This window comes from Mustela nigripes, chromosome 1 (assembly GCF_022355385.1).
Source record: "Mustela nigripes isolate SB6536 chromosome 1, MUSNIG.SB6536, whole genome shotgun sequence".
In the NCBI taxonomy this organism is placed as follows: Eukaryota; Metazoa; Chordata; class Mammalia; order Carnivora; family Mustelidae; genus Mustela; species Mustela nigripes.
The window spans coordinates 90,853,410-90,878,362 of NC_081557.1; the positions used below are offsets into that span (position 1 = coordinate 90,853,410).

The following is a 24,953-nucleotide window of genomic DNA, read 5'->3' on the forward strand; positions in this document are numbered from 1 at the left end:
AATTTTTTTAAAAGATTTTATTTACTGTTTTATTTGACAGAGATCACAAGTAGGCAGAGAGAAAGAGAGAAAGGGAAGCAGGCTCCCTGCCAAGCAGGGAGCCCAATGCGGGGCTCAATCCCAGGACCCTGGGATCATGACCAGAGCTGAAGACAGAGGCTTTAACCCACTGAGCCACCCAGGTGCCCCAAGAATAATAATTTTGAAAAAGATACAGACCAGCAAGGATAGATAATAGGAAAGGAAATGACAGGAGACTATGCAGCAACAATTTTGGAAGGAAAAGTGGTAACTAATTTAAGGGGGTGGGGGGGGGGTCTGAAATTTACCTACAGAGGAGAGAGACAGAGAAACTGGTAAGAAGTGAGCCATGTCACACCGCAGAACCCTATCTCTTCTGTCCCAACAGAACCAGGGAGGCTCTGGACATGAGAACACCAAGACACTATGAGGACAGCCGTGAGGGGCCATATTTAAAAGAAATGGATAAAACAGAGTGAGCAATGAGACAGTCACCCTTTCCCATGCTTATTTATACCTCCAAAGCAGATTATTGGAAAAGTCCTCTCGGCAAACGGACCAGCCAAAGAGAAAAGACCTTTAGATACTGACATGGAGTCTATAAGCACATGTTCAGGTCCCAACCTCCCCATCAGTTTCCAATCGCTTTTCTGGTTATGTCATTCTTGTGTTTGTACACCTGTTTGCAACTCTCATTTTAAACATGGATGTACAATCGGGGATCTCTGGACTTTGAAGAAAGCCAGAAAAATAAAGACTAAAACTGGCAGAACAAAGTAAATCAGAGAAACAAAGCAGCTAAGCTAAGGAGGAAAAAAATTAATAATACTCATAGACTAGGGGCGCCTGGGTGGCTCAGTGGGTTAAGCCTCTGCTTTTGGCTCAGGTCATGATCTCAGGGTCCTGGGATAGAGCCTCGAATTGGGCTCTTCTGCAGAACATGATCTCAGAGTCAGAGTCCTTATCAGGACCCTTATCAGGCTCCCTGCTCAGCAGGGAGCCTACTTCTCCCTCTCCCTCCTGCTCCCCCTGCTTGTGCTTGTTCTGTGTGCATGTCAAATAAATAAATAAAATCTTTAAAAAAGAGAGGTTTCCTTTCTCAGACGACACACCAGACTAATTTAAATCACAATCTCGCAGGTAGGATACAGGAATCCTTTTTTTTTTTTTTAAAGATTTTATTTATTTGTCAGAGAGAGAGCGCACAGGCAGACAAAGTGGCAGGCAGAGGCAGAGGGAGAAACAGGCTCCCTGCGGAGCAAGGAGCCCGATGTGGGACTCAATCCCAGGACGCTGGGATCATGACCTGAGCCGAAAGCAGCTGCTTAACCAACTGAGCCACCCAGGCGTCCCAGGAATCCATATTTTTCCTCAGCTCTTCAGATTATTTCCATATACAGACAAATTCGAGAACTGCTGTTACAGATTTCCATGAAATCAGGAGACCTACAAGAGGAACAATGAACACAGCAAGAAGCTATACAAAGTATAAACATTTACACACCTAATAACAGACCCTCAGAATATATAAAGCAAAAGTTGACAGAATGGAAGGAAGAAATAGTTTTATGATAATAGCTCGGAACTTCAATACCACACTATCCGGACGCCTGGGTGGTTCAGCGGGTTAAGCCTCTGCCTTCAGCTCAGGTCATGATCCCAGGGATCTGGGATTGAGTCCTGCATCAGGCTCCTTACTTGGCAGGGAGCCTGCTTCTCTCTCTCCCTCTGCCTGCCACTCTGCCTGCTTGTGCTCTTTCTCTGTCAAATAAATAAATAAAATCCTTTAAAAAAATACCACACTGTCAATAATGGATAGAACAATGAGACAAAAGGTAAATAAGGAAACAAAGGGCTTAAACAGCAAAGTGAACCAACCAGCTCTGATGGACACGGGCAGGACAACCTGCCCAATAGCAACAGCATACTTCTCTGGTGTCCACTGGACATTTTTCAGGACAGGTGATATTTTAGGCCACAAGTTAAAGTCGCAATAGATTTTAAAAGGTAAATATCATACAAAGTATCTTCCCTGACCACAATGAGATGAAGTCAGAATAACAGAAGCAAAATTGAAAAACCCACAAATCTGGGGAAATCAAAGAATACAGTATTAACCAACGAGTCAAATAGGAAATCACAAGGGAAATTAGTAAATACTTAGACACAAATGAAAATTAAAACAAAACATACCAAAACTTACAGGATATATAGCAAAAGCAGCGCATGGAGGGGGAATTTGCATTTAAAGAAAAAGAACTCAAATAGGGGTGCTTGGGTGGCTCAGCTGGTTGTGCATCTGACTCTTGGTTTCAGCTCAGGTCATGATCTCGGGGTCCTGGGATTGAGCCCTATGTTGGGCTCCCTGCCCAGCAGCGAGTCTGCTTCTCCCTCTCCCTCTGTGATCTCTCTTACTTTCACTCTCTCAAATAAATGAAATCTTTTTTAAAAATTAAAGAAAAAGAGACAAAAATAACGTTTAAAAAAATTGAAAAGCCTTAGCCAAATTGTCTAAAAAAAAAAAAGTTTCAAATAACTAAAATCAGAAATGAATGTGGGGAAAGTACTATCAATTCCGCAGGAATAAAAAACAGAGGAGAACCTGGGGGGTGCCTGGGGGCTCAGTCACAGTCTGCATTTGGCTCTGGTCATGATCCCAGGGTCCTGAAATCGAGCCCCACATCGGGGGGAGTCTGCTTCTCCCTCTCCCACTCCTCCCATTTGTGTTCCCTCACTCACTCTCTCTCTGTCAAATAAATAAATAAAATCTTAAAAAATAAATAAAAAGTAGAGTACTATAAACAACTGTATGCCAACAAATTGGATAACCATTGAGTAATGTATAGAATTGTTAAATCAGTATGTTGTATGCCAGAAACTAATATACCACTCTGTGTTAATTATACTTCAATTTTAAAAAAAAAGTACCTAAGGGGGGTGCCTAGAAGGGCTCAGTCAGTTAGGCATCATCTCTTTGATTTCAGCTCAGGTCATGATCTCAGGGTGTGAGGTCAAGCCCTGGTTCAGGCTCCGTGCTCAGCAGTCAGTTCTCTCCCTCTGCCCCTCCCTTCATACTTTCTCTCTCCCTCTCTCTCAAACAAACAATTAAAAAAATTTTTTAAGTACCTAAGGGGGGGTACCTGGGTGGCTCAAGTCAGTAATTATGAGATGAGACTTTGGATCTCGGGGTTGTTAGTTTGAACCCCACAATGGAGTAAAGTTTATTTTTATTTTTAACTTTTAAAAAAATTTTTATTTGAGAGAGACAGAGAGAGAGAGAACACAAGCAGGGGGAGGCACAGAGGGAGAAAGAGAAGCAGGCTCCCCCCTGAGCAGGGAGCCTGATGCAGGGTTTGATCCCAGGACCCTAAGATCATGACCTGAGCTGAAGGCAGAAGCTTAAGGAACTGAGTCACCCAGGTGTCCCTATGTATCTTTTTTTTTTGGATACATCCCAAAGGAAGATGCAGACATCAATGTACTTTACCCCTAAACACTTTGGCATGCATATAATTACCTGGAATTCAATATTTATGTTTTTGTCAGGTGAAATTTATAGTGAAATGTACAAATCAAGTTACCATTGATGACTTTTAAAAAAGTATTTTATTTATGGGGTGTCTGGGTGGCTCAGATGGTTGGGTGTCTGCCTTCAGCTCAGGTCATGGTCTCCAGGTCCTGGGATTGAGCCCCAATTTGGCTCCCTGCTCCCTTTGTCTCCCCCCTCTGCTTGTACTCTCTCTCAAATGAATAAATAAAATCTTTAAAAAATATGTTTTATTTATTTGAGAAAGAGCAAGAAAGCACTAGCAGGGATGGTGCCGTGTTGAGGCAGAGGGAGAAACAGACTCCCCACTGACCAGGGAATCCAATGACGAACTCAATCCCAGGACCCTGGGTCAGGACCTGAACCAAAGGCAGATGTTTAACCAACTGAGCCACCCAGGTGCAACAACCATTTGATGGTTTTTAAAACTACAGCTTTATTGGGGTGCCTAGCTAGCTCAGTTGGTAGAACATGCAATTCCTGACCTCGGGGTCATGAGTTTCGAACCCCATGTTGGGGAGTGAGTACACTTAAAAAAAAAAGTACAGGGGCACCTGGTGGCTCAGATGGTTGAGCCTCTGCCTTTGGCTCAGGTCATGATCTCAGGGTCCTGGAATCAAGCCCCCCATCGGGCTCCCTGCTTGGTGGGGAGGCTGCTTCTCCCTCTCTAAAATGGATAAAAAAAAAAAAAAAATCCTAGGGGCACCTGGGTGGCCCAGTGGTTAAGCCTCTGACTTCGGCTCAGGTCATGATCCCAGAGTCCTGGGATCAAGCCCCACATCGGACTCTCTGCTCAGCAGGGAGCCTGCTTCACCCCCCACCCCCCGCCCCTGCCTGCCTCTCTGTCTACTTGTGACCTCTGTCTGTCAAATAAATTAAAAAAATATTTTTTTTAAATCCTAAAAAAATTAAAAGATAAAATTTTAAAACAAAGTACAGCTTTATTGAGACATAATTTGTACTTCATAAAGTTCACCCTTATAGAGTGTATAGTTGGGTGATTTCTGATCTGTTGATAAACAAGTTATCAACATTGTGCATCAATCACCACTAATTCTAGAACATTTTCATCACCCCCAAAAGAACCCCATATTCACTGGCAGCCATTCCCCATTCTTCCTTCCCTCTAGTCCCAGACAACACGAACCTATTCTGTCTCTGCAGATTTGCCCATTTTGGGCATTTCACAAGAATGGAGTCACAAATGGTCTCTTGGATTTGGCTGCTTTCATTCAGCATGTTCTCAAGGTTCGCCCAAGCTGTAATTTGATGGGCTTTGACCTGCAGAGTGAGCAGACCTTCTCCATCTGCATTTCTCAGAAAGGAGTCTTTACCTTTCATCAAACTCTCCAAGGTGTCCGGGACTCGACAAAGGGACAAGGATTCTGATCTGAGGGAGAACTGGAACACTAGTTTCAAAGTCCACCCCTTTGCAAACAAATACTTGCAAGGATGGATTTGCCCAAAGAACCCACCTTTTTGCTGAAAGGTGGGAGCAGCTGAGAGGAGCACAGGGCTTGTAGCCTTGCCAAAGAACCACCAAGGAAGGGGCTCCAGGACCTCTCAAAGGAAACAGTGGACGCCCATCACCAGAGACACACCCTGGCTTCTAAACGTTCTGGGGCCACAAAGCCACTTACAGGCAAAACCAGTAGAGTCTGGGGCAGTGGCCTAGGCCACTTCCATGGAGCAGACACCCTACTGAACAAGAGAGAAGCCAGAGAGCGGGGAAGAAAACCCAGAGCTATGCAAGCCAAGTCAACCTGTTGCTCAGAAAAGCATATAAATTTGTCCTCAAAAATCTCCTCATTTCTAGTCTTTTTTTCCCCCCGTACAATTCTCCAGAATTTATTTATTTATTTATTTATTTATAAAATCACAGCCTAGAATGAGCCTTCTGTCCCTCTAATCCTGCTCTGGCACTCCCGAAAGCAAAAAAGCCAGCCCTGCCACTGAGAACAGTGTAATTAAAGAAATAGCATTATTCATTTTTAAAAATAAAAGTTCTGGAGCAAAGTAAAATGAGACGATTCAACAGAATTGAGTAGTGGGTACACAGGTGTTTCCCCTATTTTCTGTAGGATATAAAGATTTCGTTTTAGAACCATCTATGAAGAAATGAAACAGACATGTAACATTCACTCAGCCAAGTTTATTAAATTTATTGTGTGCTCAGCACTGTCCTAGGCAGTAACATGAAAAAAACTATAAAACAAGTTATCAACAAGGGAAAAATATACTCTGCACTATAATAATTTGCTATTTCCATGTTGCTTTCCAAAGAATTCTTACATTGTTTTGGGGTACATGGTTCCCCCCTCTTTTTCCATGTTGCCCTAAAAGCTTCTAGCTCTGTCAAATAATGTGCCACTATCAACAGCCCCTGAAGAACCAACGGTGGCACAGGAAGAGTGGGCCTTCCTGCTGATGAGGCAGTTAGGGGCTGGTCAATGGGGTCCCATGGTGGGGGTTTGTGAAAATAGGTTGAGGGCTCAGGGCACTTACAGTGAATCAGAGGAAGGCCAGACTTGGGGAAGCCACAGAGAAGGCCCTGCGGTGCTCCCTAACCCCCTACCAAGGGGATGTGCTTAAAGTGCCAACACCATAAGAAAAAGATGCATAGCTACGTGCTGGACTTCCTGCCTCCCTCTTTTCCTCCTGACTTGTGCTAACACCGGGCCCTGGCACCGCCAGGCTTAGGTCAATAGAGAAGTCCAGTGCCCAGTGGAGAAATGCAGAAGGTCCAAAGTATAATATACAATGCCCAAGAGGAGACGGAGACAAGAGAAGGGCAAAGAGGTATGCAGCAAAATTTGTGCTTGGCCCCTGCCCCTGGGCCAGGGATTGGTTTCCGTGCAAAGGGCAGTTTGGTTTGATACAGCTATCAGGGTCCTAAATTTTCCCTGAGGGAACAAAGCTGCACAGCATGGGGAGGAAACTGAAGACATGCAGGGCCCTCCCTGCCCCCCCACCGGGAATGTCCTGTGCCTGCTGTACAAAGTGCTACGACTACTGGTGTGTGGCCCAAAGCAGGCCCAGGCCGGCAGGGCCAGACCACACTCAGAGGCCAGACAACCGCACACACACCTGCATAAAGAGCTCCAGCTGCCGGGGTGCACGAGCCTGAAGGCCCCCCTACCTAAGGTAGAACAAGGGGCTGAGGTCCAGATGGTGTCTCTGCCAAGACACCTGTGCCCCTGAGGGTCAAATCCCAGTGACAAACGTCATGTGGATGACACAGAGGGTGCCTCAACCAGGAGGGCAAGCCAAAGCAGCAGCGGCATGACCTCTTCCCAGTGGCAATAGGGCCAGGCAGAGGTGGCCGTGGGGGGGGTGCCCAGGAGCCAAGAAGGTACCCCCCATTTCGCCCCGCTCAGAGCCATATCTCATCACTGCTCACACTGGACACTCGATAGATATAGCCCAGCATGGGGAGCCGGATGAAACCTGCAGGGGCAAAGATGCCCGTGAGACGCAGTGAGCCTCACCGCCTGGAAGCTGCCCACGGAGACTCAAGAGGCCTCCGGCAGAAGCATCAGGGCTTGGGGGTGGGGGCGCGCCCATGTCCCAGTACCTCGGCTGGTGAGGAGGCCGCCAGGCTCTGGGTCCAGCAGCTCCGGCCGGCTGTTATTCGGAGCCATCTGCCGATCAACTGGCTTCCCTGCTGGGTGACACAGGGTGGATGCCCAGGATGAGTAGTGTGCCTGATAGGGCCTAATTCCTCAAGTACCAAGATCTCTCTTTGCCTCAGAAGCACCTCTGAAGGTGAAGTTAGGGCAGACAGAGGGTGTACCTCTGGAATCCGGAGTGAGGTCATTGAGCTGAAGGTTGGACGGGAGGGACATGTTCTCCCGTGGCAGCCGCACGTTGTTGAGTTTCAGGTTGTTGGAGTCACTACAGGGCAGACAGAGCCTGGGATGTGCCCTGGCTCCAGCAGGCCCAGATTCCTGCTTTGGGGCCCCTTCCAGAACTAGGGAGACCGCGGTTTCCAGCTGTCCCCATGCTGTATCTCAGGTCAGCCCAGCCAGCCAGCCCCAGGAAGTTACCTAGAGATCAGGGATGGGCGCCGGGAGGGGCCTAGGGAGAAAGAAACCACACACTTCTTAGGAAGCCCACCCACTCGGGGCTCTGCCCCTATGCCCTTTCAGACCCAGGACCCTCAGGCAAGGGATCTCTCCTAGCTTCGGGACAGAATGGGTCCCCAGTGCCCAGGCCTGCTGAGTTGCATCGGGTTTTCCCCATGGACATGCCCAGGAAGACCCGTTCTGCCACTCATCAGAGATGACCTATCCTGCCCAGCCCCACGTACTGCCCTTGCTGCTTCTCCCTCTCCTTCTCCCTGCTCCTCAGCCACCCTCGCCCCCCACCCCACTGCTTTGGCCCTACCTTTGGTCTTCTTCTCTTTCCTGCAGACCAGGCAGGCCACCAAGGTGCTGAACCCCACCAAGGTGCCCAGTGCAAGCCCTCCAGCCACAACGATGCCTAGCAGTGGCACTTCCACTCGGGTGGCCAGAAGCCCTGCAAGGTGATCTCTGATTAGGTTCCAAGTGGGCAGGGGCCCCCACCTCAGAGATGCCACAGGTACCATTCTGTCCTTGCCCAAGGTGGTCAGCATAGCCCATTCACAAGACTCACCCAGAGGGCAACAGTCTTCTCATTTTTGTACTGTGATCCTGCCCCCACCTGAGGCTGTGTTGGGCCAGTTGCTGGCAATGCTCACCCGGGGCCGGAAGCGAGGCGCTGGTGACACCCACGTCATTGGTGGCCACCACAGAGAGGTTGTGGGCCAGGCTTCGGAGCTGCAGCTGCACAGTGTGGTTGGTCAGCCAAGGGTAGTTCTGGGCATCCAGCACCAGGAAGTCGGAGGCGTTGACAGTCACCGGCCCATCCTGGTCGATCCAGGTCACATTGGCCGGGGGGTTGGCACGCACCAGAGCAAAAAGGACAACCAGGAGGCCTGGACCCTGAGCTTCCTGGTACTTGGCCCCAACCTGGGCAATCTCTGGTTTAACTGGTGCAAAGCAGAAGCCAATATACTCTCACCACAGCCCTCAGACTCCTTGCCCTTTCTTCCCAAACCCAGAAGGGAGCCAGGAGCTTGGACCTCTTCTCAAGGGGGCACTGGAAACAGGATGGCTGGGTCTCCCTGAGAGGCAGCATTTCACAGTGATTAACAGTAAAATCACTAAAACCAAAATATCTGGATTTGAATCCTGGCTCTGCTTACTAGCTATAGGACTGCAGACATAATACTTAACCAATCTGTGGCTCAGTTTTCTCACTTGTAAAATGGGGTTAACCAGAATAACTACCTCACAGGAATACCCTGAGGATAACGTGAGTTAATATTTGCAAAGTGCTTAAGTGTTTGTTAAGGGGTCTATCAGACCACCTGCCTGGTGGCTGCTGGGGGTCTTTAGGCAGGGAACCTCTGTCCCTGCCCACCTCAGGGGCACTCACATTGCACATTGAGGATGACAGAGGCATTGGCTGGCCGGCCACTGCTGGGGTCCTGCAAGGAGCAATTAAGCTCATGCTGGGCCCTCTGGGCAGTAACAGTGAAGGTGCTGGTGCCTCCGGAGAAGGCCTCCCCGCCCACGCTCAGCAGTCTTGAGGTGCTGGCCTCCTGCAGCTGTCCATCCAGGTACCAGGCCAATCGGGGGGTTCCAGGCCCCCCTGCGACCCGGCAGGTGAAGGCGTGCTGCTCATTCTCCCGAAGTGCCAGCTCCGCCCGGGTCTGACCATCAATTTCTGGTGCCAATTCCCCCCAACCTGGAACACAGCAGGGGGTTCTGGGGAGAGCTGGGGGAGGGGTGGAACTGGTCTGTGACCAGCATGACATCCTGTTACGGAGGGGCAACTGACCAAGAGCCGGAGCACCTAGGGTCGCTCACGAGGAACTGGCTGGGCCGTGGGTGGGTGGGTGAAGGGAACCCAGCTCTGGTGCTCTGGGGCCTGAAGTAGGTATCCAAACCCAAGGTGAGGGGAGAGAGTGGCTTGCCCCCAGAAGGGCTTCGCCAAGGGGTGAAGGGGGGTGTACCTGAGCTCAGAAGGGCTGGCAGGAGCAGCAGCGAGTGCGGGAGGGCAGCTGGGCCCAGAGGTAGTGCCATGGTCCCTCAGGCCTAGGCCCCAGGCTGCCGAGACAAGGGGGTGGGCCTCGATGTGAGCCGGTGACCGCAGGCAGGCTCGGGGATTCCTCTAGGAATTTTCTCTCCAGAAACAAAAATAAACCGTGCACCGACACACAGACGGAGACTGACCCGCAGTGGCGAAGCCAAGGACGCCCAGGCGAAGGCCGGAGCCCAGCCAGCACACACCGACGGGCGCAGAACCGGGCGCCGTCTCCCGGGGGCAAACAGGCTCCGGCCCGCAGGCGCAGAGACCGCACGCCGCCGCGCAGCCCGCACCGGGCCGGACACTCGCACGCACACACGCGGACTCGCGGGGCGGCGCCCCTCCCCCAAAGGGGCCGTCTTCCCGGTCCGTCCCTCCCTTGCCCCTTACCCCTGCCATCCAGCAGCCCCACGCCCGCTTCCCGCCCTCCCGGGACCAGGCGGAGGCGGGCCGGAGCAGCGGGGGTCCGGGCGGGGGCGGGTGTGTGGGGGGGGAAGCGTGCGGCAACCCGGTCCCCAGCGCGCCTCACCTGAAGCCCGCCCCGCGCTCCGCACAAGCGACTGCTCAGGTCAGCTGGGCGCTGCGGTCCGCGGCGGGACCGGGCGGTGCCAGGCGGAGCCAATCAACGCCCGAGCCCGGCAGGCCAGCCCCGCCCCCACAGGCACCGTCCCACACCCGCCCCGCCCTCGCCCCGTGTCCGGACCGCGGCTGACCACGGAGTGCCCTGCGGCTGGGGGGCCGGCGGCTGGACTCAGACACCAGCGAGAGTCGGGGAGAGCAAGTAGCTTTATTGGTGCGGCTCAGCGGCCGTTGCAGGGCCCGCGCAGCTGCCTCATCATGTCGGCCAGCATGCGGTTGCACAGCGCGGCGTAGGGGTTGAGCAGCACCAGCTGGCGCCGCGCGAACTTGCTGCCCAGCCGCGCCGCCCGCTCGAAGTCCCTGCGGGCGTCGTTGTCCCGGCCCTGCAGCCGCGCCAGGAGCCCGCGCTGCACGAAGCCCTGGCGTGAGGCGCGGCCCCGGCCGCCGCTCAGCGTCACGGCGCGTTCCAGGTCCTCCAGGGCGCCTGGGGGCCAGACGGGCGGGAGAGTCAGAACGGCGGCCCCGGGGCTCGGCCACCTCCAGCCCGCCGGCTCTTGCTTCTCAGTATCCTTGCTCCCATCGCACCGATGCAGATTGCAGAAGGTGGCAAGACTCGCCCTGGGCTGGACAGTCTGTCTATAGTGGCAGAGCTGGGACTAAAGTCCCTACTGCCTTTCACCACCCAATACACCAAAACACGACGGGTGCTGGGACGGTTCTGAGTGGTCACTAGTTCATGAATCTGGCCCATGGTCCCACAGTAGCAGGCAGTGTATTCCACTAGTAGCTATTGAGCATCTACCCTGTGCTTTAAAAATGTTCAAGCTGGAGGGGTGCCTGGGTGGCTCAGTGGATTAAAGCCTCTGCCTTCAGCTCAGGTCATGATCTCAGGGTCCTGGGATCGAGCCCCACATCGGGCTCTCTGCTCAGCGGGGAGTCTGCCCCCCCCCTGGCTCTCTGCCTTCTTATGATCTCTGTCAAAAAAATAAATAAAATCTTTTAAATAAATGAAAAATATGGGGCGCTTGGATGTCTCAGTCAGTCGTTAAGCATCTGCCTTCGGCTCAGGTCATGATCTCAGAGTCCTGGGATTGAGTTCGACAATAGGCTCCCTGCTCGGTGGGAGGATTGCTTCTCCCTCTCCCTCTCCCCCTGCTTGTGTTCCCTCCCTCGCTGTGTCTCTCTCTGTCAAATAAATAAATCTTTAAAAAATTAAAAATACAATAAAACGCACCCCTCAGGGGTAGATACCATGCTGAACCCTCTCAACTTATTAGACACATAATTAGAGTTATGTATCTGTCCCACGGCCCTGGACTGTGAGCTTCTTGAGAAGTGGTATCACAGGGCAGTCAGAGCACAGACTCGAGCCCTGCCCTCCGGAGTTCAAATCCCAGCTCTGCTCCAGTTTCTTTGTAAAATGGAGGTTACAACAGGACACACCCTTTGGGGTTGAAGTGATAATCAACTGAGTTACTATAGCTCATGTGGAAAGTGCTGGATGCCTTGCACGTTGTGCTTGGTCTAAGAAGTCTGCCTTGTATCCTTGTTCTCAAGTGCCTTGTCCACTGCTTACAATAGTAAACTCTCATTAAATGTTTGTTAAATAAACAAATGGAATTCAATCTCTTCTGACTTTCACAATTGCCCCAAGAGATTAGCAGGGCCCATAAGGTGTGTCTTATAAGTAAGAATATAGGTTCCAGAACAGTTTAGGGATTTCCCAGCCCCACAGGGACTTCTGCTCTGGTCTGTGGACTGCAGGGACCCCTGCAGAAGCCCCGGGCCATCTCCTCTCACCTGCCACATCTCCTTGGAGGCGGCGGGCCTGGGCCCGGTTGTTGTAGGCAGAGGCCCTCTCTGGCAGCAGGCTGATGGCTTGGCCAAACCTCTCCAGGGCTGTGCTGAGGTCGCCAGCCTCCGCAGCCATCACCCCCTGCAGCTCCAGGGCCTTGGACTGCTCCAACTGTGCTCGCGGGAAAACTCCATCTGGTTGGGGGAGGGAGGCAGGAAGGACAGATAGGCAGTGGAGAGCAAGAAGCCAAAACCCTCTGGGCTTTAGAAAGCTGAGGCCCGAGCTGGAGCCAACAGGGCTGGGATGTCCATCCCAGCAGGAGTCGGACGCAGTGTTGTGGGCAGAGGGAGCTGAGGTCACCAAGGCTGAGAGGTAGCACTAAGTTTTAAAGGAACCTGGGAAAGGGACTTTGGTCGGCTCCTTGCCAAGACAATGAAGCCCAAACTCAGCCCATGGTTAAATGACTTACTCAAGATCACACAGCTCCTAAATGCACAGCTTGGATTTGAACCCAGGTCTCCCTGGCTCCTTAACCTGGCCCCATTTTGTTCTACTATACTGCCTCCAACAGGAAGACCACCAAGACATACTTGGGTCAGGAAAATCATGTCCGACATATCCCTCAGCTTTTCAGACTGAAGTTTCTGTAAAACCTAGGCTTCCCTCCTTTAGAAACAAGGGTCATTCCTGATGGGGGTGGGGGAAGGGCACCTGGCTGGCTCAGGCGGTAGAGCATGTAACTCTTGATCTCAGGGTCATGAGTTCAAGCCCCATGTTGGGTATGGAGCCTACTTAAAACAAAAACAAAAACAGAAATTCTTGGTGGGGATATAAGGTCCCATTAGAGACTGAAGGAAGGGCCGGGGAGTGGGGGAGTGGATTCACTCTGTGGAGGGATTAGATCCGGGCTGGGTTTGCTTAGGCTCTTTATACTTAGGTCGGAACTATTCAACCGAGCCACCCCTGCCCTTCCATTCTGTGTGGAGTGAAATGCCCTGTTAAGACAAAGATGTGAGTTGAGCATCTCTCCACCCTCTCCCCCAGCACAGTTGAGCTTGGATTATGGGGGTAGTTAAATGGTGAGGTTAAGCTCAGAGATATGAGGGCTGAAGGACAAGACAAACCACGACTTGCTTCTTTTGGTAGAGGAACTCTTGCCAAGCCTCCACCAGTGCACTACGGGTCAGCAGCCCTTTCGCACTCCAGCCTCAATCACCGTCCAGGGGTTATGGAACAAGGGCGGCCTTGTGGGACCACCATCCTCTGCCACCCCCCTGAGGCCAGCCAGTGTGGAGTGCTGTAGTCCAAGGTCTAACTCACCTTCATCTACTTCCTCCTCCACCTCCTCTCCCACGTCCAACCCAGTAAGGTCTCCAAATGGGGTGTCCGGGTTGAAGATGGCCTGCAACACTGCCTGGTCATTTGGAGTCCCCATGGTGCTCAACTCCCAAATCCCAGAAGGTGAATCAGGATAGAGGAGGGAGGAAGAAGGGGTTGGGGCTGAGCCTGGTGGCCAGTTATCTGGAGGGCAGAGGTTCTGTTTGAGGTCCACCCCCTGTGAGGAGTGTCTTCCATTCCTTGGCTGTAGTGCAAACCCAACCTCATTTGGCTCAGGGTTAGCAACCCTCGCTTGGCAGAATATTTACGAATAGTCCTCAACTGCCTTCCCACCCCCACCCTACTGTTAGATGGAACAGAGTAAATGAATCCAATTTCTGCCTCAAGGTGGAGTGAAGCAGAGAGGGTGGTGTTCAGGTTCTCCCTTTAACATATTCCTAGACGAAATCAGTCAGGGAGGCCTCTTGATGGCCCACAGGATAATAAAAGGGGGAATATGTGGGAGGTGAAGCTGCTTGTCCTCCTGACCCCTTCCTCATATTCAGGATTAATTAGGTCTTGAACACAAACCAGTGATAAGCAGGGGAAGAAGACCCTGGTAGGAGAGTCCTTGTGGGGTGGGCCCGGCAGGTGAGGCAAAGTCATTGTGGGGTGGGCCGGGGAGGCGAGGCAGAGTGGTTTAATGATTCCACCTTCAAAGAGAGGGCGGTGGCTAGTGCTGGGCAATCAGGCCACAGGCCACTGCCTGCTGCTCCCCCCGCCCTACCCCTTTCTCCACCCCACCCAAAGCCAAAAGAAAGCTTGATGGTGTGCAGCAATAAACTTGACATGTTTATTAATTAAACTATCACTTAAATAAAAAAAAGTGCATAGAAAATAAACATGTTTAAAAACTCCTTTTTTTTTTTTTACAACTATGTACACTTTTTACTTTTACATTCAGTCTTTCGTAGAGAGCTTTCAGCATTATTATTTTTTGAACTATTAAAGTATTTTCCTTCATCCCTGTCACAGGGAGTTAACACTGATGGACTTTAGACACATTTTTTTCCTTTTTTTTTTCTCTTTTTCTCTAACCAGAAGCTTGGAAGAACACAAGGAAAAAAACCAAAAGATCTGTTATACATGATAAAGTTGTCAAGAAATGTCTTATTTCTAGAAAAGAAGCTTGTCATCTGTTGAGCTTTTGAAACAATTATTCAACTACCTGTATTTACTAAAGAGACTGTTAAAAGTTCAATAAAAGAAACACCACAAGTCTATTTTCTTGGTTGAAAGACAGAACTAGAGTACCTCAGAACAAGATACCAGGAAAGCACAGAACACAATTTTCCCCTAAATGCAGGTGGTAACCCCAACATTCATAACCAAAAATAGAGAAACAAGGAGTACAGGTACTGACTGGCAACATTCATGGGCAGAAAAAATCCGGGTGACACCACTTCCGCGTTCCTCTCTGACCCTGGGAACGGACCGCGTTACTGTCCCTTGCGGTTTGGGTCCCCCCCCCAACTTCGGAGGATCCGAGGAGCGCCAGACTGATGTTTTCCTGCCACGACTAGCAACTGTAACACAATCCTTATCTATAGTGTTAAGAGAATTAAAAGCCATGGACTGAACTAGGCTTTGTTACATGGTGCATTACTATATTAGTTCCTATATATATCATATTTATATTTATTTGAAAACCAAAACAAAAAAGTTGCAAGTTTTCAGAGTGTGAGACTTGACTGGTATTCACGATTCGGCACAAAACCATCTGCTCAATAACCTTGTATTGCTTTAAAACGAAGGAAATGAAACATAAAATTACACCCAGCCCTTTGCAATGACCCGCTTTTCCTTTAAAAAGAAGAAAAAAAAACAACAACAAAAAAGAAACACCCAAACTTGATTTCTAGTAAAAAAAAAAAAAAAATCCCAAATCAAACTTAAGAGTTAACATCTGATAAGGTTTTGACCTTTAGTATTTTCAGATATTTGATTGAATGTCAGTCCTTTAGAAAGATACATTCATTAAAAGATATTTTTTTGTTTTTTTGGCTTTTTTTTTGTTTTTTTGTTTTTTGTTTTTTGTTTTTTTTCTTTAATGTTGTATGTTTTAAATCAAGGGAACTGCATGGTGCTCACTGCATTGGCCGGGGGTGCTGACAGAGGCAAGCGGGGTGGCGGACTGTATCCCGGCAAAGGAGTCTGGTTGAAAACTTCTAGAGTATAGCTGCCAGGGCTTCCCCCTTAATTCTGGTGATTGGTCTAAAAACCGGAGGGGCTGTGCTGGAGGTGGTGGACGGTAACAGAGGGAGCCAAGGGACCAAGTTCCGGCCGTAGGGTCAGCGCCATGCAGCTATTCTGGCTACACAGTTGTCACTGGCCACCAGGAAATGCGGCCACAACAGGTTCTAGCAGCAAAGCTCTCCAGGAGCTGGCTCGCTCACGGAGAACTGACCAGGCTTGCAGCTGGGACTCCTTAGGGATTCGGGATGCCCCTTGGGGGATTCCTGGGAATGACCCACCACAGTTCCTCGGTCTGCACTTACGTGCGGAGATTCCCTTGGTCACTTTCAAAACAAACTCAGGTGTTTTGGAGACAGATATGCCGGTTTGTTTTTGTTTTGCCTTCTTTCCCTCTGGTAGGGAAACCTTAGTTTATTTCCCAAGTTGCTGGCAGGTATGCTGAATTTTGGCAATGGACTCAAGGCTGAGCTAGAAGAGGAATTACTCATTTCTATGGTTGACAGGGAGTGAAAAGGCAAGGCAAACCATCTGCAGCTGGCAAGAGAAGGAGAGATGTGGGTCCCTCCCCTGGCCTCAGGGTTCGGGATTGGTAGAAAGAGAATGAGGAGGGGGCTCACAGTACAGCATGGCCTAGCAGGGCAGTAACTAGGTCTATTTAGCTGAGTTTCCCCCACCCCGACTGGCCTTTGGGTCTTTCTCAAGGTGAATTCATGACCCATCAGTGCATTAATCATTTCAGTAACAAATGCAGCTTAAGGTTTTTTTCTTAAAAAAAAAAAAAAAAAAAAAAAAAGGAATAAAAGGATTTACAAAAAAACCTCACACAGTGCAATAATAAAGGAAACCAGATACTAGTGGAACCCCTAGGGCCACTGTATCTTGTTCACGGGCAAAGGAGGAAGGGAGTCGAGGTCTGGGTAGAGTGTTTTTCCCCAGTCCCCTGCTGGCACTTCTCCATGATGACAAGGAAGTCTCTGCCATCCTGGCCACAGTGCTGGGCTCCCTGCATGACAGCAAAAACAGTGACAATGTTCCAGCAAAGCCACCAGACACAGTTCTTAAGGTCACGGAAGAACAGGAAGCCCAGGGTGGAAGGCACAGCAGAGCCATGAGTCCTGGGGCAGAGAGCGCAGGGCTGAGTCGTATTGCTTTGCTAGACTTCCATAGGAATGGGCTTCTTGTGGGAGAAAAGGGCGCCCTGCCCTCTACTGGACTGCACTGCTCTGAAACCCAGTGGCCGACAGAGGCAGAGAAGAATCTGCGTTATCGTGAGTGGTCAGACTGTGCTTCAGTTTCAACGGGCTGCCCCACGAAAGGGCACGGGGGGATCCGTGGGTTCTTTGCAGATATGAGGACTTGGTGGGTAGAGGGCAAGGGGACGAGGTGACCGATGAGGCAGATGGTGAGGAAAATGTTAGGGTGCCATTCAACTTGGTTGCTATCTCGGAAGTAGGGCAAGATGAGGGAAATGGAGTATACAGCTCTCGCCGCTCCGAGCTAGTCCCAGAAGGGAGGAAAAGAGGGCAGGGACGGAGAGGGGACACTGCTGTGCCAGGATACGACCACAGCCTTCTGAGGAGCTTCAACACGGGAAGGAGGGGAGTGGCCCAGCGGAGTAGGGTGACCTTCCTTGTCCATTTATTGTCAAAGAGCAAACCCAGGACACGTTTATGTCAACAGGGCACAAACAAGCTACACATTAAACAACAAAAAGTACACCTTCCAGGGGGAAGTTGGGCAGGAAAAACCAGACTTTGTGTGTACAGCTGAATATTTTTCTCTAACTTCATCCTATGAAAATAAAAAATTATTAAAAACCGATCTTCTTTTAAATTAGGATAATACCGCGGTTTAAAAAATAGCCTCGTCGTAAGTGCTTCTCCCTATGAAGTGCTTCTCATAGAAAAATATACAAAATATATTTACATTTATAAAACCTTAAATAGTAAACTGTAAACAGAACAGAGTAAAATCCAATGACTTAATTTAACAGGTTCAGGACACCGTCTTGGGGAAAGGAAGAGAAGAAACATTTGATGCTGTTTTGACCACATCCTAAGGAGTAATCAGGGCAGTAGTGTCATTTAATTTACTTAACCTATGGATTTTGCGCAGGTGGCAGAGGTCCCTCGATACAAGGTGGTCTAGTCCCCAAGTTTTGGGCCTTGAAATCTGATTAGTGTTCTGCCGTCAACTGGACACCGACCATTTAAAAATGAAGTCTTCTTATGTCTTAACAAGGGGAAAATAAAGTTACCATGTCCTGGGATTGGGACCCAGGGGTCATCCTGGTTGTGATACTCTGGTTGTTGCATGATTCAGATCCTATTTAAATAATCTTTTTCCTCCTCTAAAAAAATCATGCTACATATATTTCTTTAAAAAACTCTCTGTGGAGCTTTAATGAAAACTCCGTATTCTGTCTGGTTATGGCCAATGGCTCCTGTCCACTTCCCCCCTGGGCGTGCTTACAGGCTCAGGGGTTGTTCCACAGGCATAGATGATGCCTGACAGGGAGTGTCCTTGAGCAGGCAGTCACTCCCCTCTACCACCCAGAAAGAACGGGAAAGCAGTGGGATGAAACGGGGAACGAAGAAAGTGGAGGGGTCGGGGGAGGAATGAGAGGGACACGGCTCCTATTGTCAAGAAAGGTAATTGGCTGAGATAAGGCTCATGGGGGCAACACTCCCACTTAAAGCCCACAGGCTCCATGTTTGGTGATTCATTGGCACAACCCCAAGACTGCCTTTTGACACCAAAGGTGCTAAGAATCCTGTCTCCCAACCAGAAGTGAACTCTCAAGTGGGAGGATAGTAGGGAGAATCACCAGACCTTCTCTGTTCAACAGACGGCTACAGCCTGGGCCCGGCTGGCAAACTATCAGGTGTCCAACCAACTCTGAATCAATGGCCCCAGCTGACCCCTCGCCTATAGTGCTTGGGGAAAGGCCAAGGCCCCGATGGCAACTTCTCTCCGACGAGACACTCAGGCCCCATCTCCCCGCATGACTAACCCTCTCTAGGCTCCTTCCAGGCAAGTCTGCTGGCAACCCCATTTACCACTCTGCAACAGCACACAATCAGAGGGGCCCCGGTACAAAGCCGGGTGCGGATCTTGTCTTCGAGACCCCATCTCTCTCTCCAGGACTAGGATCACATGTGTAATGCGAATACGGGACGTAAGGGAGCACAGCCGTCACGGAGGCCCCTCAGCGGCACCCGCTCCATCCTGGATCTCCTAGCTGTGGGCACAGGCTCTGGGCGCCCCATCCCAGCGCTACGACCCGGGGGAGGGAAGCGGCTCTAGTTGAGGAACTTCCGGCACTTCTTGGCGCCGCAGTTGCAGGGCAGCTTGTTGCTGGCGTCCTCGATGGGGAACTTGTAGTCGTAGGTGAGCTCCTCCCCCCGGTAGATCTTGCGCATGGCAAAGATGACGATGTGCTTCTGCCCGTCGATGTTGATGACCCGCGAGTAGCAGTTGGGCTCGCAGGAGTGGTTGATGAAGCGCGCGGCGTTTCCGTGCATCGTGGCGTCCACCACCTCGGAGTCGTCGATGCGGAACATGTAGCAGCCGATGCCCTGCGCGGGGGGGGAGAGGGAGACCTCGTCACTCGGCACAGCTCAGGCCGGACGACAGCTCCCCCCCTTTCTCTGAGGGTGCCTACAGCTGCTGACGAAAACAGTTTCTTCCAGTAAAACGTCCAGACTTCTCTCAGTTTCCAAGATGCTTCCCTAGGAAATTCCTACATTACAGCGACTAGAGGTTTCTTAATGTCTCCACAGGAAAGAGAAACCTAAGACACTGCGTCATTAGGTGCTTCTGATCCTAGGATGCACTCAGACAAATCTTTCAAAGAGCAGTATCCTTACATACTAATCCTTAGGGTGGATACTGAGCTGCTCATGGGCCCAACAATTTTAAAAATGTCGAAACAGGGGCGCCTGGGTGGCTCAGTGGGTTAAAGCCTCTGCCTTCGGCTCAGGTCATGATCCCAGGGTCCTGGGATCGAGCCCCACATCGGGCTCTCTGCTCAGCAGGGAGCCTGCTTCCTCCTCTCTCTCTCTCTGCCTGCCTCTCTGCCTACTTGTGATCTCTGTCTGTCAAATAAATAAATAAAATCTTAAAAAAAAAAAATGTCGAAACATTATAAAAAAAATTTAAAAAAGGGAAAAGGAAAAAAAGTATGCTTGAATTCATAAAATATACTATTTCTTTTGGGATGTGGGGATCATACTTTTAATTCCTGGCCCCTGTGTACAAATACTGTCAGAACCAGGAAAATGAAAGCGAGACTCACCTTGCTGTCATAATACTTCTCTCGCTTGTCAGTCTGGATGGAGCGGATGACGTTGCCAGCATACTCAATCACCATCTCACCTGCATCGATGTTTCTCTTACAAAAAAGACCCCGGCCGTGGATAGGAGACCTAGAACATAAAGATGGAAAAGAGATCAGCCATCGATTTTGCAAATCAGGTTAAACTGTGTGAATAAACCTCCTGCCCTATCAGTTCCCCAGGAAGAACAGACTCTTGGAAAGCAAAGGAAAAAAAAAATCTGGACCCACTTGATTTGAGTATATTACTTATTCTAACAAATGGCTAAGAATAAAAGATTTCTCCAATCAGGAGCCCACCAGAAGTGGCAACATTTTAATGTTTACTATGTTAAATTCCTTGTTCAATGCAAGGAGGGGCAGGATCCCAGGACATCAGGTTCCATTAATAGCAGCTAGAAAAACCTCACTTACTGAATGAAGGAGGTCACTCCATGATTTGGTCCACTTTAATTTTGGAAAACGATTAGATTTCCGTAATTCTTTCTGAAATTTTAGCCATACCTGTAGACACCAACTGCCTCCTTGGAAGTCTTTTTTAAGTGCCGGAAACGCATGGGCATTGGCAGGTCCATACTAGTTGCCCTCCTAAAGAGACAAGGTGTATTACTCATGAATTCTCTTCAGGAAATAATCAGTTTTGAGTCGTAGATCAAAGGTTTCTAGAGAATATGACCACAGTATTCCCTTTGTTCGATGCCAAGTATAATAATAAATGTCTTGTAAAATGAGGCCTATAATATACACAGTCCTTTCTGACCGTGGTAACTACAGTGGTAGGGATACGTCCAAAGCTGACAGAGTTTAGTTTCGTTAAAGAAAATAAAATCTGCATGTTATAGTTATCTGAATTTCTCCTCTCCTCTGCCAGCCAGCTATTGCTACTTTAATACAAACCACAGTTCAGTGTTCTTTTAAATGTGACCCGGGAAATTGTGATCCAAGTGAAACCGCATGGGGGCCTGAACAGCCAGAGCAGAGGGAAGCAAAGAGGGTTCCTAACGACCCCCTCCACTCAATACTTACCGAGCTGACTTCAGCTGTACCTCCTCTTCTTCCTCATCATTGGGGTTGTATTCAGGAGGCTGCCGGTGTTTGGAAGCCAAGAAGTTAAACATGTCAAATGCTGACTTCCTGGAGCCAAAAGATTGAAGCACGCTTTAATAGAAAGGCTTTGAACAGAAGCAGCGAAGGACAGCTTTGACCCTGGAAATCTCAAAGGTGACGTGGGGAAAATGATTGTGTCATCAGATAATACAATCGGGACCCATAGCTGCTTAGGAAAGAGAACGGAACTTGCCTCAGGTGAACTTCAGCCCTGGCTGAGCCATGAGGGTTCAGGGGGGGTTCGTTGGCCTCCTCTGGTTTGTGGAAACGGAATTTGTAATTCCTACAGTGCTTGGCACCAGAGAGCTGCTCAATCAGGAACACAACTGCATCATGAAGAATCCCCAGCATCCTCAAACCATTAACACCTGTGGGACAGAAGGCACCAGGGTAGCCATCGTACAGCCAACAGGAAACGGCCTGGTACAAAGAAATGCCTGGGCGAGAGAAGAACTCTGCCAGAGGCTGCCCACGGGGAACCGCATTACTGTGTGGCCAAGAATCAGCGGCAGTGAACCATTAAGGTGACATGGACACAGGGCTATCAATATGGAAAATGTTCATGGTAGACTGAAAAACAGCCACATCACCGAACTATTTTCTATGTTCTGTATGTACACAGACAGGCTATACGTATTATTTAATTTCATGGTCACAATGCCCACGTGAGTCAAGAATTACCAGCTTCGTTTTCAGGTCAGTCAACTGAGGCTCAGAGAATTTAAATACCACACCCAAGGTCGCACAGCTGGTGTGACAAGGTTTGAACCTTGGGATCTGGAGCTCCAGTCATGATCCCATTTTCATTTATAGGTTAATGGGGTATCTGGGCTCTGTAACTTCAGACTCACATAGGTACCTCACTAAAATTGAAAAGAATGGTTAGTAATAACCCCCAGCAAAGAACTCTCTTTTGTGCTGTTACAGTGAATGTGTGGAAAATTCACTCGATAGATGCTGTGTTTTACTCAGTCTCATGCTATTAACGATCATTTCCAATTCTTTTGTATTTTCTATTTATTTATTTATTTTTAAAGATTTCATTTATTTATTTGTCAGAGAGAGAGAGTGAGCACAGGCAGACAGAGTGGCAGGCAGAGGCAGGGGGAGAAGCAGGCTTCTTGCTCAGCAAGGAGCCTGATCTGGGACTCGATCCCAAGACACTGGGATCATGACCTGAGCCGAAGGCAGCCGCTTAACCAACTGAGCCACCCAGGCGTCCCTCTTTTTTATTTTCTAAAAATACATTTATGTAAGTTGCTGGCAGAGATGATGACAGGCTTTCTGAAATGACTGGCTTCTTTCATTAAAGGGATGGGGCATCCCAACAACTGCCAGCCCACTTAGACACTAGAAATAGCAATGTTCGGGGTGCCTGGCTGGCTCAGTGAGTATGGCAAGACTTTACTTATTTGAAAGAGAGCACACGAGCAAGGGGGAAGGGAAGAAGGAGAAGCAGACTCTCTGCTGAGCAGGGAGCCCGATGCAAGGGTTGATCCCAGGACCCTGGGACCATGACCTGAGCCGAAGGCAGAGGCTTTAACCCACTGAGCCACCCAGGTGCCCCTGAAGGAAGACGTTTAACTGACTGAGCCACCTAGGCACCCATCAGGTTCATTTAAAAAATTTTTTTTTGATTTGCCTATAGGGTGACACAACAGGTTTATTATTTAATTAATCCTCAGCACAAATTCTGGAGGTCACATTTATATATTTATTTTTATTTTTATTTATTTAAAAAATTTTTTTACTTATTTATTTAACAAACAGACACAGCGAGAGAGGGAAAGCAAGCAGGAGGAGTGGGAGAGCGTGAAGCAGGCTTCCCACCAAGCAGGGAGCCCAATGCAAGGCTCGATCCCTGGACCCTGGGATCCAGGGAGCTTAAGGCAGACGCTTGATGACTGAGCCACCCAGGTGCCCCTATATATTTCTTTTTAGATAAGGAGACTGAGACTCAGAGAAGTCAATTAGCTTGCAGTCAATGTAATATTGATCACAAAGGGCAGAAATGTAGCTTGTACTGTTTTTTCTAACTCCAGAGCTCATGGTTTCTTACCACTATTCCATGGGGCAGTAAAGGACATGGATAAATCAAAGAAATTTCTGTCCTGTTGGCAAAAACAAAGGGCTGGCTCCTCAGGGTGAGGCTGAGAACACGGAGTTCAGGACACTGGCTTACTCTAGTGGCTGGACTTTACACCAATTATCAGTAATCAGTTCAAAGTGACGACTGGGAAAGGCCATGTATGACTATCCTTTCTCAGGGTGCCTGGGTGGCTCAGTCGGTTAAGCATCTGCCTTTGGCTCAGGTCATGATCCCAGGGTCCTGGGATCGAGCCCTGCATTGGGATCTCCGCTTAATAGGGAGTCTGCTTCTCCTCCTGCTTGCACTCTCTCTGTCAAATAAATAAAATCTAAAAAACAAAACAAAACCCAAAAACAAAACAAAAAAAAACCCCAGATTATACTTTCTTGTCCCCTAAATATCTCCCTTACCAATCTTTAAAAAAACAAAAAAAAAAACAAAAAAACTATCCAAAGTTAAAAGGTAGTCCTTTTCATCTCTCTGATTAATATCCAGAATATATATAGAGAACTTCTGAAACTCACCCATAACAACAAAAACAACAAAGCCTGATTAAGAACCAGGCAAAGGCCCTGAACAGGTATTTTTCCAAAAATGATCTATGAATGATGAGTAAGCACATGGAAAGATACTCAACATCATAAATCATTAGGGAAATGTAAATTAAAATTATAATGAGATACCATCTCACACCCATTTGGAGAGCTTCTATCAAAAAGGCAGGGGATGTGGAGAAATTGGAACCCTTAGCACTGCTGGGGTGCACTGCATCATGTGACATGGTGCAACCACCATGGGAAACGGTATGGCAATTCTCAAAAATCTAAAAATGGAATTACTATTTACAAAAAAAAAAAAAAAAAAAGGAATTATTGCATGATTGAGCAATTCTACTTCTGGGTATCTGCTCCCCCAGAAATGGAAAGCAGGGTCTTGAAGAGATATCCACACTCACATTCACACAGGAGAATTATTCACAATAGCTAAAATGTGGAAGCAACCCTGGTACCCACTGCTGGACCAATCAATAAACAAACTGTGGCCTATAATACAATGGGACATTATTCAGCCTTAAAAAGGAAGGAAATTTTGCAAAATGCTACAACATGAATGAACCTGGAGGAAATTATGCTAAGTGAGATGAGCCAGTCCACTTACATAATTCCACTTGCATGAGGTACTGAAAGTAATCAAAATCATAGAGACAGAAAGAATAAAGGTGGTTGCCAGGGGCTGGAGAAAATGGGGAATATTGAGTTTCAGTTTTACAAGAGAAAAAAAAGAGTTATGGGATGGATGGATGGTTGGTTGCTCAGCAATGTAAATGCATTTAACACCACTGAACTGTACAGTTAAAAATGTTTAGGATGGGGCGCCTGGGTGGCTCAGTGGGTTAAAGTCTCTGCCTTCTGCTCAAGTCTTGATCCCCAGATCCTGGGATCGAGCCCCGCATCAGGTTCTCTGCTCAGTGGGGAGCCTGCTTTCCCCTCTCTCTCTGCCTGCCTCTCTGCCTACTTGTGATCTCTGTCAAATAAATAAACAAAATCTTAAAAAAAAAAAAAATTAATCTGTTTAGGAAAAAATAAATAAATAAAGTCCCGATGCAATATTACAGCAGATAGGAAACCTGAAAGCATTACACTAAAGAATCCAGACACAAAAAGCCCTATGTTGTGTGATTCTGTATAAATCCCTAGAGACACAAAGTAGTTTAATGGTGGCCAGGCACTGGGGTTGAGGCACGACTGCTAATGAGTGGGGTTTCTTGCAGGTATGATGAAAATGTTCTGGA

General features: G+C 48.8%; 3 protein-coding genes across 12 annotated transcripts in view; all 3 read right to left on the reverse strand.

Annotated features, from left to right (window-relative positions):
* Window positions 1–1,258: 1,258 nt before the first annotated feature.
* On the reverse strand, window positions 1,259–10,310 carry TMEM25 (transmembrane protein 25). 6 transcript variants are annotated; one of them, XM_059416173.1, is made up of 9 exons: window positions 10,212–10,310; window positions 9,609–9,702; window positions 9,029–9,340; window positions 8,289–8,579; window positions 7,955–8,086; window positions 7,615–7,645; window positions 7,362–7,462; window positions 7,143–7,232; window positions 1,259–1,782 (listed from the first exon to the last, which is right to left on the reverse strand). In XM_059416173.1, the coding sequence occupies exons 2-9, from the start codon at window positions 9,676–9,678 to the stop codon at window positions 1,673–1,675; spliced, it is 1,137 nt and encodes a 378-aa protein (XP_059272156.1). In that variant the 5' UTR covers window positions 9,679–9,702; window positions 10,212–10,310; the 3' UTR covers window positions 1,259–1,672. The 6 variants fall into 6 exon arrangements, with proteins under 6 accessions (XP_059272156.1, XP_059272147.1, XP_059272163.1 ...); XM_059416164.1 differs by lacking the exon at window positions 10,212–10,310 and adding an exon at window positions 10,073–10,205; XM_059416180.1 differs by lacking the exon at window positions 10,212–10,310 and adding an exon at window positions 9,829–10,066 and having other exon boundaries at window positions 7,143–7,229.
* A 140-nt stretch (window positions 10,311–10,450) lies between these two features.
* TTC36 (tetratricopeptide repeat domain 36) lies at window positions 10,451–13,573 on the reverse strand. Its single transcript, XM_059392624.1, has 3 exons — window positions 13,377–13,573; window positions 12,062–12,250; window positions 10,451–10,745 (listed from the first exon to the last, which is right to left on the reverse strand). Exons 1-3 carry the CDS (start codon window positions 13,489–13,491, stop codon window positions 10,483–10,485), a joined length of 567 nt encoding a protein of 188 aa, XP_059248607.1. The 5' UTR covers window positions 13,492–13,573; the 3' UTR covers window positions 10,451–10,482.
* A 631-nt stretch (window positions 13,574–14,204) lies between these two features.
* The window catches only part of KMT2A (lysine methyltransferase 2A), a 77,622-nt gene continuing 66,873 nt past the window's right edge, over window positions 14,205–24,953 (reverse strand). For all 5 annotated transcript variants that reach the window (XM_059416244.1, XM_059416238.1, XM_059416232.1 and 2 more), the window contains 5 exons: window positions 21,266–21,440; window positions 20,992–21,099; window positions 20,470–20,553; window positions 19,927–20,056; window positions 14,205–19,207 (listed from right to left, as the gene is read on the reverse strand). In XM_059416244.1, coding sequence (XP_059272227.1) covers window positions 18,932–19,207; window positions 19,927–20,056; window positions 20,470–20,553; window positions 20,992–21,099; window positions 21,266–21,440 — 773 coding nt within the window. In that variant the 3' untranslated portion in view covers window positions 14,205–18,931. The remainder of the gene's footprint in view (window positions 19,208–19,926; window positions 20,057–20,469; window positions 20,554–20,991; window positions 21,100–21,265; window positions 21,441–24,953) is intronic.

Bases quoted from the DNA above. Each gene is read 5' to 3' on its own strand.
- TMEM25 (XM_059416173.1), bottom strand. From the start codon at position 9,678: ATGGCACTACCTCTGGGCCCAGCTGCCCTCCCGCACTCGCTGCTGCTC. The intron at 8,580-9,028 runs GTGAGTGCCCCT...GCTTTGCACCAG, and splicing joins TGTCATCCTCAATGTGCAAT to TTAAACCAGAGATTGCCCAG. The intron at 7,646-7,954 runs GTAGGGCCAAAG...CTTTCTCCCTAG, and splicing joins GAAAGAGAAGAAGACCAAAG to GCCCCTCCCGGCGCCCATCC.
- TTC36 (XM_059392624.1), bottom strand. From the start codon at position 13,491: ATGGGGACTCCAAATGACCAGGCAGTGTTGCAGGCCATCTTCAACCCG. The intron at 12,251-13,376 runs GTGAGTTAGACC...TCCCCCAACCAG, and splicing joins GGAGGAGGAAGTAGATGAAG to ATGGAGTTTTCCCGCGAGCA. The intron at 10,746-12,061 runs GTGAGAGGAGAT...TCTGGCCCCCAG, and splicing joins CCTCCAAGGAGATGTGGCAG to GCGCCCTGGAGGACCTGGAA.